The following is a 15,264-nucleotide window of genomic DNA, read 5'->3' on the forward strand; positions in this document are numbered from 1 at the left end:
CTGCCTAGAAAGCTGCAATACTTGGCCTCCTGGGAGAAGAGAGGCATCTGTCAAAGCCCTCGACACTAGAGAAGTATTCCAGCAGCTGATGACCTCATTCCCCTTACCAAGATCCCTGCCTGCCCACTTGGCCTTCTCCATTCAAGGCTGACACTCCCAGCCTGGCTGTGGGGCCTTGCCTGAGAGCCTCCTACCTCTGTAGATTTCCAGCTTTTGCCTGTTTCTGTTAGAAGCTGGCCCCAGTAGAGAAGTGACAGTGTGCATCCAACCTCTGCCATCCTCAACACATGACTTCCAAAGTCATCCTGGGTGTTGACATCCAGTTTCCAGATGAGGGAAGAGAGAAGCAAGCTGTACTTGAGTTTCCAAGTACCACTGTTTTGGTTTCCTTCGTTTACTTGACTGCATAGGAGGATAGAATATATTTCCCTTCTTCTCTTGGAAGAGTTTAAATGAAGATTAGGTCCTTTTTGACCATGAATAAAGGACAATATGTTTTTGGTTTACACTGATTTAGACTCTGGGCTTAATAGGTTATCAAAGGCAACTGTGAAAGCACAGGAGAAAGAGTGTTTATGTGAGTATATGGGGGAGGGCATAGTTGGCTGCCACAGGATTTCTTGTTATGGCCTCTAGTAAGTCTCCCGGTTTTGGAGGGCACTGGATCAAGTGCCTTCAAATCCACGTCCACCAATCTTTTGCTCATTATTCAAGACTGATGGCTTAGGAAGTGTGTGGTCTAGTTACTAGAAAGAGAACCTGACCCACCCACCTCTCCACCACTGCTGAATTTGTGTCCAACTCTCTGACCCTGTTCCATGCCACAAAAACTTCCTTCTCTCTGATCCCCTGAATCCCCAGCCCTAGTCCCAGGTCCTGGAATCTTAGCTGAGGCCTGAACTTGAATTCTTCACTTGTCAGGATGAGGGTTTGGACACAGACCCATCCGTCCTCTGCCTATCCTTTCAAACTGAGCCAGTGGCTGCTAGCTACTTACCAAACCTATTTCTCTTTCTTCTACAACATGTAGTTAGATCATATTTTCCAGCCAACCTCCCTTGCAGTTTGGTGGGGTCTTGTGACTGAGGAAACACTTTGAAGTTTGGCCCCCTAAACCTCCCTTGTTATTGTCTCTTCTGGCAACTGGATGTCAACACCCAGGATGACTTTGGAAATCATGTGTTGAATCATGCTTGTCAGTCAGGTTCCTGAATGACTGCTAGACACCAAAAATTGGACTTTGTGTGAGTGAAACTTACAGTCTATTTAAGATACAGGTTAGAGGCTTCCCTGGTGGCTCAGTGGTTGAGAGTCCGCCTGCTGATGCAGGAGACACGGGTTCGTGCCCCGGTCTGGGAAGATCCCACATGCCGCGGAGCGGCTGGGCCCGTGAGCCATGGCCGCTGAGCCTGCGCGTCCGGAGCCTGTGCTCCGCAACGGGAGAAGACCACAACAGTGAGAGGCCCGCATACCGCAAAAAAAAAAAAAAAAAAAAAAAGATACAGGTTAGATTATGGAGATGTATGTAAAGGTTTATCTGTTTCAGCATTTGGCATTACCATACCTAATAATAAAATCCTTTATGACATATCACTTGGAGCTCTCATTCTTTGGTAAAACTCCTCTAATCTTTCACCTCTTCCTGGACATCCCCTCCACCTACTGGGCTTGATGGAATCCTGCCTATCCCTGTGGAAGTGGCTCAGTTTCCCACCCCTCTCCTCTGCAGGCCCAGAGGAGGTCTTCTCTTGGGTGGCCATTGCCTCCTCCAGTCCATTGTTCTTCCCCCTCACATCAAACCTTTCCTCCTTAGAAATGTGCACCAGCCATGTTGCTCTTTTCCCTCCTTTACCACTGTTCTCACCTGACTCGTCCGCCATTGCCCTTGGGTCTTGCCAGCTGGTTCACACCTTCCTTTCACTCCAGGTTGGTGCCACTCCAGATACCTGCTTTTCACCAGCAGCTGGGCCTTCAGCATGCCTCAGCCCACATGTACTTGGTCAGTTTGTTTTCCTGAGCCCCACTGTGACTTATCCAAGTCATTGCCCTTCCTCCGGACCTCTTTCCCCACTGATGGCCTTGCCTCCTATTTCACTGAGGAAGTCGAGGTGCTCTGGCATAGATCCCGGCAACTTTCCATCCTGCTCTGCACCCCCCACTTCTTCCTTTTGGTCTCAGAGTCATGTTGATGCTGTCCTGTGACTCCTGTCTCCACTGTGCTCTTGATCCATCTCTAAGACCATATAGCTGTTCTGTTGGATGACACTTCTCTCTCTCCTAGGGTTTCAGCCTCTCTCCACTGGCTCCTTCCAAAACAATTTATAAATATACTCAAATCTCTTTCCTTAAATAACATAACAATGACAACAACAACAAAATTCCTAGAAAGAATCATCTAGCTTCACTTTGTCATTCCCATTCATTTTTTCATCCACCATAATCTGGATTTTGTTCCCACCTCCTGGCAAAGAAGACCACCACCTTCCTCTCTGCCAAGTCCAAAGGCCTCTTTTTAGTTCCCATCTGCCTGGCCTTCTATTTAGCATTTGATACTGTTGACCTCACCTTCTTAAGGATGGTCCATCCTGTCCTATTCTTGGCTTCCTTAGTGGGTTTTTGATTCTCTGCCCCAGCTTTAAGCCTTAGTGTGACCAAAGGTTCTGTCTTTGACCTCTTTCCCTGTCCTTCCTTTCTCTCCCATCCTGTCACTCTCACTCCCCTTGCCTCCTCTTCACTTTCATTCTGCATAATCCACTCCCAGGGATTCCATGTCGGTTTTTATATTGATGACTTACAAATTGAGTCACTATGTCATCAATTCTGAGTTCCAAATGACAATATCCAGGCTCCTGCTGGTGATCACCATGTGATGGCGGTTCCATGGGCACTTCCAGCTCAATGCGTGTGAAACTGAACTCATTATCTTCCCCACCTCAAACCTGCTCTCCTGTATTCCCCATAATGCCTGCCACCTGGAACCACCAAGCTGGAAACTTGGAGTCATCCTTGAAGGCTCCCCTTCACAGGTCCACTACATACTATTAGTGGCAAAGTTCTGTACTCTTTTGTTTGCAACATATTCCATATCTCTCATCTTCATGGCTTTGAACCATGTCAGTTCCTTCCTATCTCTAGTTTGGAGCCCTGCAAGGGTCTCTTAACCAGTGCTCCCACCTTCAGTCTTGCTGACCTCTTATTGCCACCAGAGTCATCTTTTGAAAAAACAAAACTTTATGTCACTCCCTAGCCCAAACACTTTAAAGGCTCCCTGTTGCCTACAAGACACAGTTCAAGCTCCATTGCAGGGCTTAAGGAGCCTTCCATGGCCTGCACCTGCCCTGCCCCCTTCTCCTTCCCTGAACTCCTGCCCCACTCAACACCTTGCTGTTCTCCAAAGTCACAGTGCTCTTTCATCCCTTTGTGCCTTTGCTCGCAATAGTCCCTCTGTTTGGAATAGTCCCCTGCCTGCCTGGTGGACACCACTTAACTTCTGAGATTCAGTTCAAGCACAGCTTCCTCTAGAAAGCCTTCTTTGATTCCTTTCCTAGAGTAAAATTGACCGCCCCCCCGCTTTGTGTCTGCACTGCACCCACAACCAGAGCCACGGTGGGGTGGGAGGAGCCGATGGGGCATTCTGCTTCTGGCCCACAGTTGTGCATCTCGAGGCCAGGGGCCCTGTCTTTCATCACTGTGTGCTTGGTGCCTCGCCCAGTGCCTGGTCCCTGGCAGGTCTCAGTACATCGCTTCTATTGGTGCTGGATGGGAAGGTGGGTATGTGAAAGGCCCTGGAAGGATTTTCATTTCCAACTGCAGAAGGGTCTTGGACTGTGAACGGGGCTGTGAGACTTTATTTATGCAAAGGAAAGTGCCTTCTCCCTCACTTCACCAGTTACTTCCCAGACACCCCCCGCTGCTCTGGGGTGTGTCCCAGGTAGGCAAGGCGGTTGGCAGTAGGCTCTCCTGAAGGCATAGTGTCTAGTATTGAGATGAATCCTTTTCCAGCTGCAGCTGGAGGAAAGTGCCTGCAAGAGAAGGGGGAGCCAAGTGGCAGGAGCCAGAGCACAGATGGTAGGAGCTTGATGGGGTGCTCAGAGCATGTGCACCCAGTTACTCAGTACCTGGGTCCTCTCCTGTGGTACAGGTTGGGCCACTCATACATAGAAAAAAAAAAACCCTAGTTGGGTTTTCCCTCACTTTGTCTGTGTCTCCTGCAAGTACCCAACCCCACTCTAAAAAGCTGGACCCCGGCTTGGGACTGGATCCTTAACATTCCCCTTCTGTTTGTTCTGGGTGTCGGGGTGGCAGGACAGGGTCTGGGGCTGAGGCTCTCTCTACCTGAAGCTTTGGCATAAACGGTCTGCTGGTCTGTGCTCTGGACGACGCAGTATATGTAAAGCTGCTGGTCCTCAACCTTTTCCACGTCAACGTTCAGCACAGCCCCTCCTTCACATGAACCCCTGGCCGCCATCCCTTTACCTCTCTGTCGCCCCATCCTTCTCTTCATCCCACCCTGCCTCAAGGACTAAAGTGGCTCTGGGCTCATGGATCTGCCAGCAACCAGAGTCTGAGAGCAGAGGTTGCATTCCGGCTGGGAACCAGAGGACCGTGTGGCTGGGGAAGGAGAGTGACAGGCAGGACTTCTACACCTCAACTGCCATGCATGGCTGTCCCCTCAATGGCCAACACCCCAATGATCTGTACTTACTTTTTGAACCTGATGTTGAGATTTAGTGTGAATAGCCCCTCTCCAGCCAGGTAAGCAGTTTTAGAGAAGATCTCATCTATCATGGCTGCCAGTGACCCTCCGTGGGCAAACCTAGGGGTGGGGGCAGGGGGCAAGGCCAGGGCTGGAATAACCCCACCTCCATCTTTCCCCAGGAAAGGAAAGGAAACAGATCTGGATCCCGTCTGATCAAACCAGTCAAAATCAGCTGATTTGTCTTCCATGTTGCTGCAGCATGTGTTAGCAACCACTGATACCATGATTTTATTTCACCAGGAAAAAAAAACTTTTTTTGTTGTTAGAGTTAATGGAAAAACCTTTTTCAGATTCATCAGCTAATTACTGGCGGCAACTACCATAATTTGGAAAGGTGCACTCCTACAGGGAATGATAAAGCCCCTGAACTTTTGGGCTTTAGTCTCTAAACCATGACCTTGGGCCAGCTCTCACCTCACTAGTCACTATGGCCAATGTTGAGTCCACATTTTCAAGATGGGTAAACGTGGAAGTTAACTTAGGACCTATAAAGTGCTGACGAGATAGACTCCCGAGCAGTGCTGCCGGTGGAAAGCCGAGAGCCGGCTTCAGCAGTTTGATGCCAACACTTGCTTTTATGTACAGCACATAAAACTCTCATTCTCACTTGTGTAAGCTGACCTTCATGCCAAAGCTCCATTGCTGGTTAAGCTGGGGACAATAGAAAGGCACCCAGCTGGGGGCCATGCAACCACACCCACCTGGTTTGACTCCTTGCCTCCATGTTCACTACATGTTTGATCTTGTAAAAGTTGCTAAACCTTTCTGAGCTTTAGTTTTCTCACTGTGAATTGTGAATAAAAATAATTTCTATCTCATTAGATCAAATGAGGTAATGTTTACAAAACCTCATGTATGCTTCTAGTCACCTCCCTTCCCATATTGCTTGAAGGAGGGGAAGAGTTGTTGCCAAAGAACCCTAAGCCTGCTCTTCCCTTGTCCTCACTGGCCAGGCAGGAGACCCATCTGCAAGTGTGTAGGTGCTGCAGGGTAGCTCTTGGTCAGCCAGAAGCCTACCCGGCCTCATTTCAAGATAATAGAAAATATACTGGTCTCTGCCCCTGATTCCTGGCACAGAGCTCCTGAAACCCTCTATTTCCTGGGTGATAGGAGTGTCTTTTGTTCTAATGAGGCAACTCCCGGCCGGCTCCTGGTTGAGGGCTGGTCACCAGAAAGACCAAGCCATGATTGCAAGCTTGGAATTTTCAGTCCTGCCCCCCGCCCCTCCCCCAATTCTCTTGAGAAGAGAGAAGGGCTGAAAATGGAGTTAATGATTGATCATACCTATGTGTTGAAGCTTCCATAAGAATTCCAATTAGTATGGGGCTCAGAGAGCTTCCAGGTTGGCGAACACATCCACACTAGAAGAGTGACACACCCCAACTCCGCAGGGACGGGAGCTCCTGTGCTTTGGATTCTCCCAGACCTTACCTTATGGGTTTCTTCCACCTGGATGTTCATCCTTTATCATATCTTTAATAAACTGGTAACTATAAGTGTTTCTCTGAGTTCTGTGAGTGGTTCTAGTAAATTAATCCAACCACAGGAGAAGGTTCTGGGAACCACCAATTGTAGCCAAATCAGACAGAAGTTGTGGGTAACCTGGGGACCTACACTTGCCATTGGCATCTGAAGAAGGGTGGGAGCAGTCTTGTGGGACTGAGACTTTAACCTGTGGCATCTGGCACTACCTCTAGGTAGACGGGGTCAGAATGGAGTTAAATTGTAGGACACCCAGCTGGTGTCACAGAGCATTGCTTGTTGTGGGGAAAAATCTGAGAACATTTGGTGACCAGAAGTGTCGGAAGGGAAGTGTTCTATATGAGAGTAAAGGAGACTCACGGGAAAGACAGGGAAGGACTGGGTTTTTCCTTACCTAGGAGATAAACTGAACTGGGTTTTTCTAATTTGGTGCTAATTTCTTCTCTGGACCCCCTCAGTCCTCTGGCCTCAGTGTTGGGTGGTCCTCCTCTGACTCCACTGCCCCACCTCCATGAGGCCCTAAATAAAGTCAGCCACACTCCACCCTATCCCTGCCTTCTTGGGGGTGTTCCTCTTCAGAAGGGAGGGGACCCATGGCTTGGGTAGAGCTCTGACCTAGTCCCCCAGTGTCTGCCTGCACTAGTATGGAAATCAGTGTGCCCATGGAAGATACCTTAAGGATGGCCAAGGTGACAAAGGGCTGCAGTCTGAATCCATGGCCTGTAGAGGTGCTGACATCTATTAAGCTCTTTGAATTCTGTATAACTGCAATTGAGTCTCTCTCAGGCCTTGGGACCCTAAAGCTTCTCCTTCCCCCTCCTCCCTCTTCTCCCTTGCAGGAATTCTGAAACCAACAATAGCATCCAGTGAGTGTCTAAAGCAGGAACAAGGATGGAGAAGGCAGACAACCGTGGACATGGTGACCCAGTATTCTCGGGCAAGAAGCTCAGGGCCAGCCTTATTTCCCTCGTGAATGTATTTATGTCCAGTGTGAGTTCTTTTCTGGGTCTATTCCCAGTTTGGAGGCAATGGAGTACAGTGGAAGAAGCAATGGACTCGGAGTCCCAGCTCCTGCATTAGAGTCCTGGTCCTGACCTTGATTGCCTGTGTTACCTTGGGCAAGATAACTTATCTCTGTGTGCCTCAGTATGGCCTGAGAGCTATATTGTGCTTTATGGTTTATGAGCACATACATATAGGCCCATAATATCATATCTGTCAGCTCTTCTGGAAGGTAGATACTATTGCACCAAGATTTAGGTAAGGAGACCAAAGGCTAGAGGTTAAATTGCTTGCTTGGTGTCTCCAAGCAAGCCTGACAGAGCAGGACTGGAAACCTGGCTCCTAATTCCAGATCCTGTCTTCTTCCAAGTCCAACACATCCTTCTCAAAGTGGTTTCTAAGACCCCTTCTTACTGGAAAATTCCCAGACCTGAATAAGGATGCTCTTTATTATCTGCACAGTGGGGACTGGACCAGATGACAGAATATCCTTCTAAGTCTGATACTGTGAGACTGGAGCCCAGAGCCTCCCACTCCCAACCCAACTCCTTAGAGAGAGGTACAGATCCCAGAGCCTGGCTGCACCCAATCCATCTCGTGAGTCAAGCGCAGGAAGCAGCCAAAGATATCCCCCACCGGGCCTGCCTGTGGCCTTACCCTGGGAGCCCCTCCAGGTAGGGGCCTGGTTGGAAAAGACAGACAGACGTCTTCTTGGATGGGTGGAAAAAGGTGACATACTAGTAGTCTTGTCCTTCCGTTTCAATACACTTGGTGAAGATGTGACGGTCACTTTTGTCTGGGGAGAGATGGGGAGTGACACAGCTGAAGAAAGGAGTGCGTGAGGGCATGGGGCCCAGTCAGGATGAAGGGCCAGTCGTTCATCTGGCCCTTCAGATGGATGGAGCCCGGCCTCAGGTATAGGGTTTAGGAGAGAACCAGAGGACATACAGGCTCTGCTCTCAGGGAGCCTTCAATTGGAGAGCAAGGCATGGATCTGTCCTCAGGGCCCTCGGTCTGAGGGGGACACAGCCCTGTCCTTAAGGATCCCTCAGTCTGAAGGGGATACAGCCCTGTCCTCAGGGAGCCCTGAGTCTGTGGGGACACAGCCCTGTCCTCAGGGAGCCCTGAGTGTTGAGGAAGAAACACTCATGAAGTTCGCTGGCTGAGAATAGATGTAGGGTCAGGGGAAGGTCAGATTTTAAGAGACCTTAAACATTGAAAATTAAAGTGTATGGCATTTAATTCACATATAATTCAAAATAACAATACTGAACAGAAAAATAAGGGCAGAAGAGTCCCCCAAAGTTCTGATTATTTTTCTCAAGGCGACTATAAGAACTATATCCTTTTTGGATGGAATCCAAAGTCTTCAAAAAATTTTGGTGCACCTGCTTTGTTTTTTCCCTAAACCCAATGTACCGCCCATTCATCACTGGGCTGGAAGAACACATACGTGAATGAGAGAGACAAGTTAACACACATGCTTGCTCACACACACGCACATGCAGGGAGATCAAAGTGGAAAACTCTATCACTCTGATCTGCGGGTGTTTCAGGAGAGCCTCTGGGCCTAGCAGAGCAGGGATGGTGTGCGGAGGTCTGCAGTGGGCAAGGGGGAGTCCTCAGACCTTTGTGGGGTGGGGAGGAGGACTTGGGATAAGGCTTGACAGTAAGGGAAGCACCCCGGGAGAGAAGGCAGCGGGGCAGGGAGCTGAGTCAGCCGTTCTCCAGTGGGTGCACTCTGGGCTGGGAGCAGAGGCAGCTGCTAGGGTGTGCTCTCTTCCCCTGGGAGGAGGGGAGCCAGGGCCCTGAGAGGATGCTTTTCTCATCCACCTGCCTGGGGCTGCAGTGGGAGGGGTGGAGTTAGCAGAAAAAACTTCTGGCTGAGAACTGGCACAGAGCTTGTGAATTTCCTTCTTGAGCAACTCTGACCACAGGGAAAGGGGCTGGCTGATCTTACCCTGGTGGGCTGGGGTGTACGTGTGCCGATGGGCCCTCTCCAGCCAGGCCTTACCTTAGGAAACCGTTAACACTAATGGGAGCTTGAGCCCCTGGATGTGGTTTCTGTTGGACTTGAAGGATGGCAGTCTGATCCAGCCATCGGCCTTAGTCTTCTCCAGAAATTCGTGGTACAGGTTCAGGATGTCTGGACACCAGCTGGCATCGGGGAGGGCATAATTCTTCAAATCTGTCTTCTTCTGACAGAATCTTGAGACCTGGGCAGGAAAAATCAGGGAGACTAGAGAGCTTCCTAGGAGTTGGGCTTCTGCTTGGGCTTCGGGACCTGTAGGTAGTGTGCTCCTGGGTTCCTGGGCTCTTCAATCCCTTCCGCCAGTGTTGACTTGAGGGAAATGGCCCTTGGGGACTCCTGTGGGTGACCAGGGAAGGGGACACTAATGTGCAAAGGAAGGGAAGGAAAGGCATGGGGGCTGACAGAGGCATGCTGCTCTGTGGTGGCGCATTAAAATTGTCCTGTTTTAAAGCCTGTGATCTATTCTTTGAGGCTGAGAACGGCTAGTATTAGCCCCACCTTGCAGATGGGGAAACTGAAGAAACACGGCTAAGGTTGCCAAGCTTGTCAGTGTGAGAGCTGATGGTCAGACTAGATCTCACCCTGAGACACTGTCTACCCTGGGGGTGTGACCACAGGTGAGGACCACTGTTATCACCCCCTTACCTCAGGGGCTACTCTAGCTCTGTCCATAGCTGTGGGCCTGCCCGGGGAAGGGGGGCTCCTTTGAAACCTGTTTTGGGTGCCCACAATGGTGCGGTACCTTCTGTGGGATGAGGAGGGGTCCTCTGTGATGCCGGATGCTCACGCGCCAAATGCACCCATGGGCAGTCGGCCACACACAGGGTCCTTTGTCTGGGGGTGTCGCAACTCAGCTGCAACAGTCGGAGTCCCATAGGGGGAAAGTGAGTGGTGGCCACACAAGATTCAGATCAGGATGAAAGTAACCTGGTAGTCTTAGTTATGGATCTGGGCTGCTTGGTTTCCTTTGCCAAATCAAATAGCTCCGAACAAACTGCTCACCTGCCCTGGCCACAATCTGGGAAGAGGAGATTTGGGGTGCTCCCTACACCCGTGGCCCCCAGGAGAAGGGCTGTGCATCTGGCTGAGTGGGGCACTCACTCACCAGGGAGTCCATGGAGGATCCGAATGCTGAGGCAGGGCTGAACGTGGGCAGGATGTAGGGGCCGCCAGGAAGGCCTCCGTGGTGGCCAAAGTCTTGCTGCCACCTGGAGGCCTCTTCTTATTATGGTTGAGCGCTGGGATCGGGTCGGCAGGGCTGTGGCAGCGAGGGAAGTGAGTGCACTTATTCGGCTGCACCTTGGGGCTGTCGGGGCAGCCACCTCTGAGAGAAGCCTCACTCTGTCACAAGGCTTTCATTAGCAAGCTGCCACCGCAGATGATTAGGCAAGGCTGGGCTGGTTTGATACAACATCCATAGATGCTTGGGGACTTTACCTGCTCCAGAGCCCCCCACTCCCAGCACTTGGGGAGGGGCAGATGCTGCTTGGGCATGAATGCATAGCAGGACTGTCCTGAGTTCAGAAAGAAATATTTATTAAAGGAGCAAAAAAGTACATAATGAAATAGTATAGCGTATATGAAGCTTTGGAGATTTGCCCTGGAGTTTTTCTGGGGAGAACCCAGTAATATTCCCAGAAAGATAAGGGAGGTCTAATCCTTGATTGGAGGCTACTGGTGGAGTGTCCGCGTGTGTTGGTGGAGTGTTTGTGGCAGGTGCTCTGCAGCAAGACTCTGAAAGCTCTGGTATGATCCTGGGACTCAGAAAACCAACTCGCAGCCCTCAGCCACTCCCTTCTTCTACCTCATACAGAGGGCAGCCCAGGCAAGCCTCCACCTGCTGGTCCCTGGTGAGGACGGGGTGGGGAGGCGTGGGGTGGGGTGGGGGGAGGCCTTGGAAGGGGAGGTCAGAAAATCATTCAGGGAGGAAGCAGCTTAGCAAGGGCATTCTGTGCTTTGGGAACCCCAGGGAGCGGGTGATGGCAGCAGACAATGCTGGGAGTGAGGCGGGGGGCGGGGTGTGTGGAGCAGGGCAGAGGAGGCTTTGCTGATGACGAGCCTGGAAAAGAGCCAGCTTTGAGTGGGGGAGTGGGGAGGAGTGCTCAGTCAGCATCTGCAAGGGTGCGGACTCTTTTTGGTGGTGGTATTTCTTGTACTGAGTTAAAACTGCCAGTTTTCAACTAAAAGTCCCAGATTTTAATGCACTAGAATAAAGTGTGTTCTAAAGGTCAGAACTATGCAAAGATGGAATTATAATGATGATGATGATGATGATGAGTTTGGTAGGTTCTGAAAGATCGTACTGATTTAATATGGAAATTTAAAGATTTTATCCCACCTTCTGTAGTTAGCTGTCCTAGAAGACTAGGATATAAATATTTTCCTCATCTCTTGTCAAGGTCTGAAGGAAACTTCTTCAAGGACTGGGGGAACCCAGTTTTTTTGGTTGGTATAGTCTCTGGGTCTAATCATAAATATTTGTTAGTTGTCAACATTTAAAAACAGGGAGTTGGGACTTCCCTAGTGGTCCAGTGGCTAAGAATCCACCTTCCGATGTGGGAGACGTGGGTTCCATCCCTGGTTGGGGAACTAAGATCCCACATGCCATGGGGCAACTAAGCCCGTGCACTGCAACTAGAGAGAAGCCCTCGCACCACAACTAGAGAGGAGCCTGTGTGCCACAACAAAAGATCCCACGTGCCACAACTGAGACCCAACACAGCCAAAAATAAATAAAATAAAATAAAATAAAATAAAACAGGGAGTTTCATACAAAGCAGAAGGCCAAGGACCTCCAGATAAGTGGAAAAATCTGGCAACAGGATCTTCATTCCTATGCAGTAGCCGTGGGCTGGAGTGGATGCCCCGTGTCCTCTGGCTTGCCCCACCCTCCCCTGTTACTGAGCATTCCTTCATTCCCTCTGCCAGCCTCTATGTGTGACACTTGATTTGGGAGATGGGACTCGAGGAGGAGACAGGAGTGAAAAGAGGAATCTTAGAAAGGGTAGATGGACTGAAGAGGAGGCCGAGGAAGAGGGAGTAGGGAGAAGGAGAGGGATCCACAGGGGGCCCCGGAGGCTGGAAGCTGATCCCAGGAAGGTTGCCCCAGGAGGAGGCGGGGGCTGTCATCCCAAGAAGAATCAGTAGCTGAACCTGGGAATGGAAATCCTTGTTTCATTGCCTGAGTTCATTGTCTGCTTCCTGACACAGAGCTCCTAAATCCCTTGAAGTTTCCTGGGTGACAGGAGTATCCTTTGTTCCAATGAGGTGGCTCTGAGTGGACTCCAGATAGCCTCAGGAGGGGGGTTGGTCACCAGAAAGACCAAGCCATGATTAGAAGCTTGGGATTTTCAATCTCACCTCTCATCCTTCAGGAAGGGGAGGGGGTTGGAGACTGACTTAATGATCCATCATCCCAACGTGATGAAGCCTCCATAAAAATCCCAAAATTTAAAAAAATTCCAGGTTGGCACACCCCACCTCCATGGGGACAGAAACTCCTGAGCTCAGGATCCTCCCAGACCTTGCCCTATGTATCTCTTCATCTGACTGTTCATGTGTATCTTTTTTTTTTTTTTTTGCAGTACGCGGGCCTCTCACTGTTGTGGCCTCTCCCGTTGCGGAGCACAGGCTCCGGACGCACAGGCTCAGCGGCCATGGCTCACGGGCCCCGCCGCTCCGCGGCATGTGGGATCCTCCCAGACCGGGACACGAACCCGCGTCCCCTGCATCAGCAGGCGGACTCTCAACCACTGCGCCACCAGGGAAGCCCTCATGTGTATCTTTTATCATACCCTCCATTAAATTGTAAGCTGGTAAATGTAAGTAAGTGTTTCTGTGAGTTTGGTGAACTGTTCTAGCCAACAATCAAATCCAAGGAGAGGAGGGCTCATGGGAACCTCTGATTTGTAGCCAAGTCAGACAGAAGTTGTGGGTACCTTGGTGACCTATTACTTGCGACTGGCATTTGAAGTGGGGCACAGTCTCGTGGGACTGAGCCTTTAACCAGTGGGGTCTGCACTAACTTTGGTTAGTGTCAGAATCGAATTATAGGGCATCCAACTGGTGTTGCAGAGAATTGCTTGGTGTGGAGGAAAACCCCACACATCTGACATCAGAGGTGTGTGTGAAAGTAAAGGGGAAACACAGGAAGTTTTTCCTCTAGGCACCCTCCTACTTTACTAGTTGTTTTGCAATTTTTGGTTAAATCAACTTTCAAATCCTTACATCATTATGATTACAAAAATTTTGTTCTCAGCCTTGCCATATGCTCTAGTTACTTTTTCTTTCTTGTATAACTTTTATTTTCCTTGAATTGCTAATATCCAAGGTTCAACTGGATGCTGTGGTCCAGGAGAATACAGGGAAATTAAAGGACAGTGGTTGAGATGACCAGCCTTCATTTCCCAGCTGGGAGGGGGGAAGAGTGAAAATAAAAGACATGAAGATCTGGCAATGTATGTGATATTTAAGAGCAGGAATAATGGGATCAAAGGTATGACAGATGGAAGGTAATTAGAGAGAAAGATATCTGAGGAGAACGTCTATGGTGATGGCAAAATCGTATGTAGGGTGCTGAATTCTGGTGGCTAGCATAAGATGGAGGAAGTTGGTTGTCCAAGGCCATCTAGGAAGAGAAAGATTAGGATTGTGAAGAAAGCGCTCTTTTCCCCCTTTTGGACTCCTTTCCCACCATTTCACACATCTTGTGGATTCTTTCTGCAACACAGAGCTCTTCTGACATGTGGGCTGGGAATTCAGCTACCCAGGGAGGTGGAAAGGTGCTTGGCTAGTGCCTTGAACATGGTCTTTGGCCACAGCCCTTTTCCTTCTGTGTGAACTCAGCTCAGAGAGAACAAAGAACACTCGGCTCAGAGAAAAAGCTTCTCCCCAGACCTGGATAAGCAATTAGAAAACAGGGAAGTCAGTGAAGGTTCAGCATAATTCAGAACTCCTGTTGGATTCTCATTTAGCTTGTTGTCTGCCTGGTGCATTTCCTGTTTGGGACCTTGTGGGGGAATGTTGAGTTTGGGGCTTCTCTGGCTGAGCTATGGCAAATCCTCAGAAGCACATCCTGGGCCTGACCTGGCAGGTGGTGCACAGAAGAACCAGCGGTGGTGTGCTGGTAAGTGGTAAGGGATTAACAGCTCCTGGTGGGCGGAGAACTCTAATTGGTAGCATTTGCCAGCTTTTGTTGTGTAAATATTCCCATGGTGGCTGATTTCAGGCTAACATTATGATGCCACTGACCCTGACCATGAGGCTGGGAAGAGGTGTGCTCAACCAGCTCTTGCAAGCTGGTAGGCACGGGCTCCGGCACACCACTGAACTGGAAAATTCTTTGGCTTGGAGCAAAGCAACACGGGTAACCAAGGCCGTCGTAGGTTTGGCAGGTCACTTCTCGGTCCTGGGTCCTCCCAAATGTAAACTCGTGCCCTCTTCTCTCTTTTCAAGTTCCCTTCCCTCACAAGACTGACTAGGCTATAGCACTGAGTCTCCCCAGCCTGCCCTCCTCCCTTGCTGCCCGTCAAACAAGTTCATAGGACATTTTTTTGTTTAAAGATTTTTGTGTTGTTTCAAGACATTTAAAGAGGAAAATTACAACATTTCCAGAAATCTTACAAAGTCCTCCTCATCTTGGGGGGACCTGGAAGCCCTCTCAGATCATTCTGGACATGCGGTGGAGCTCCCCTGATGGCCAGCAGGGCTGGCTGGCTCCCTGCTGTGATGGGGGATTCCCAGCACTTTGGAGGGGTTCTGCCTGGGATGACACCCATCTGGCCTTTCTGGATGAGGAAGAAACTTCCCTGGTAGCCTTCCTAGACACCATTGCTATTTAGTGCACTGTGAACTCAAATCCCTCCTGAAGACTCGGCCCTATAGGCTCACACAGGGCAATTTCTGGAGGGCTCCCCGACTGCCCATCTCCCTATCAGTTCATGGCTGATCTCCAGACTCCCGCGCAGGCTGGTCCTGCCCTCAGGGACAC

At 50.0% G+C, this 15,264-nt stretch overlaps 1 protein-coding gene across 1 annotated transcript; it reads right to left on the reverse strand.

Annotated features, from left to right (window-relative positions):
* Positions 1–3,975: 3,975 nt before the first annotated feature.
* THEM5 (thioesterase superfamily member 5) lies at positions 3,976–10,769 on the reverse strand. The gene is given in 8 exon segments (XM_060120204.1): positions 3,976–4,022; positions 4,336–4,457; positions 4,685–4,816; positions 7,901–8,039; positions 9,258–9,459; positions 10,381–10,467; positions 10,469–10,513; positions 10,713–10,769. Coding segments are annotated over 8 exon segments (831 nt in total).
* Positions 10,770–15,264: the final 4,495 nt, after the last annotated feature.

The sequence above is a fragment of the Mesoplodon densirostris genome, chromosome 2 (assembly GCF_025265405.1).
Source record: "Mesoplodon densirostris isolate mMesDen1 chromosome 2, mMesDen1 primary haplotype, whole genome shotgun sequence".
Classification (NCBI taxonomy): Eukaryota; Metazoa; Chordata; class Mammalia; order Artiodactyla; family Ziphiidae; genus Mesoplodon; species Mesoplodon densirostris.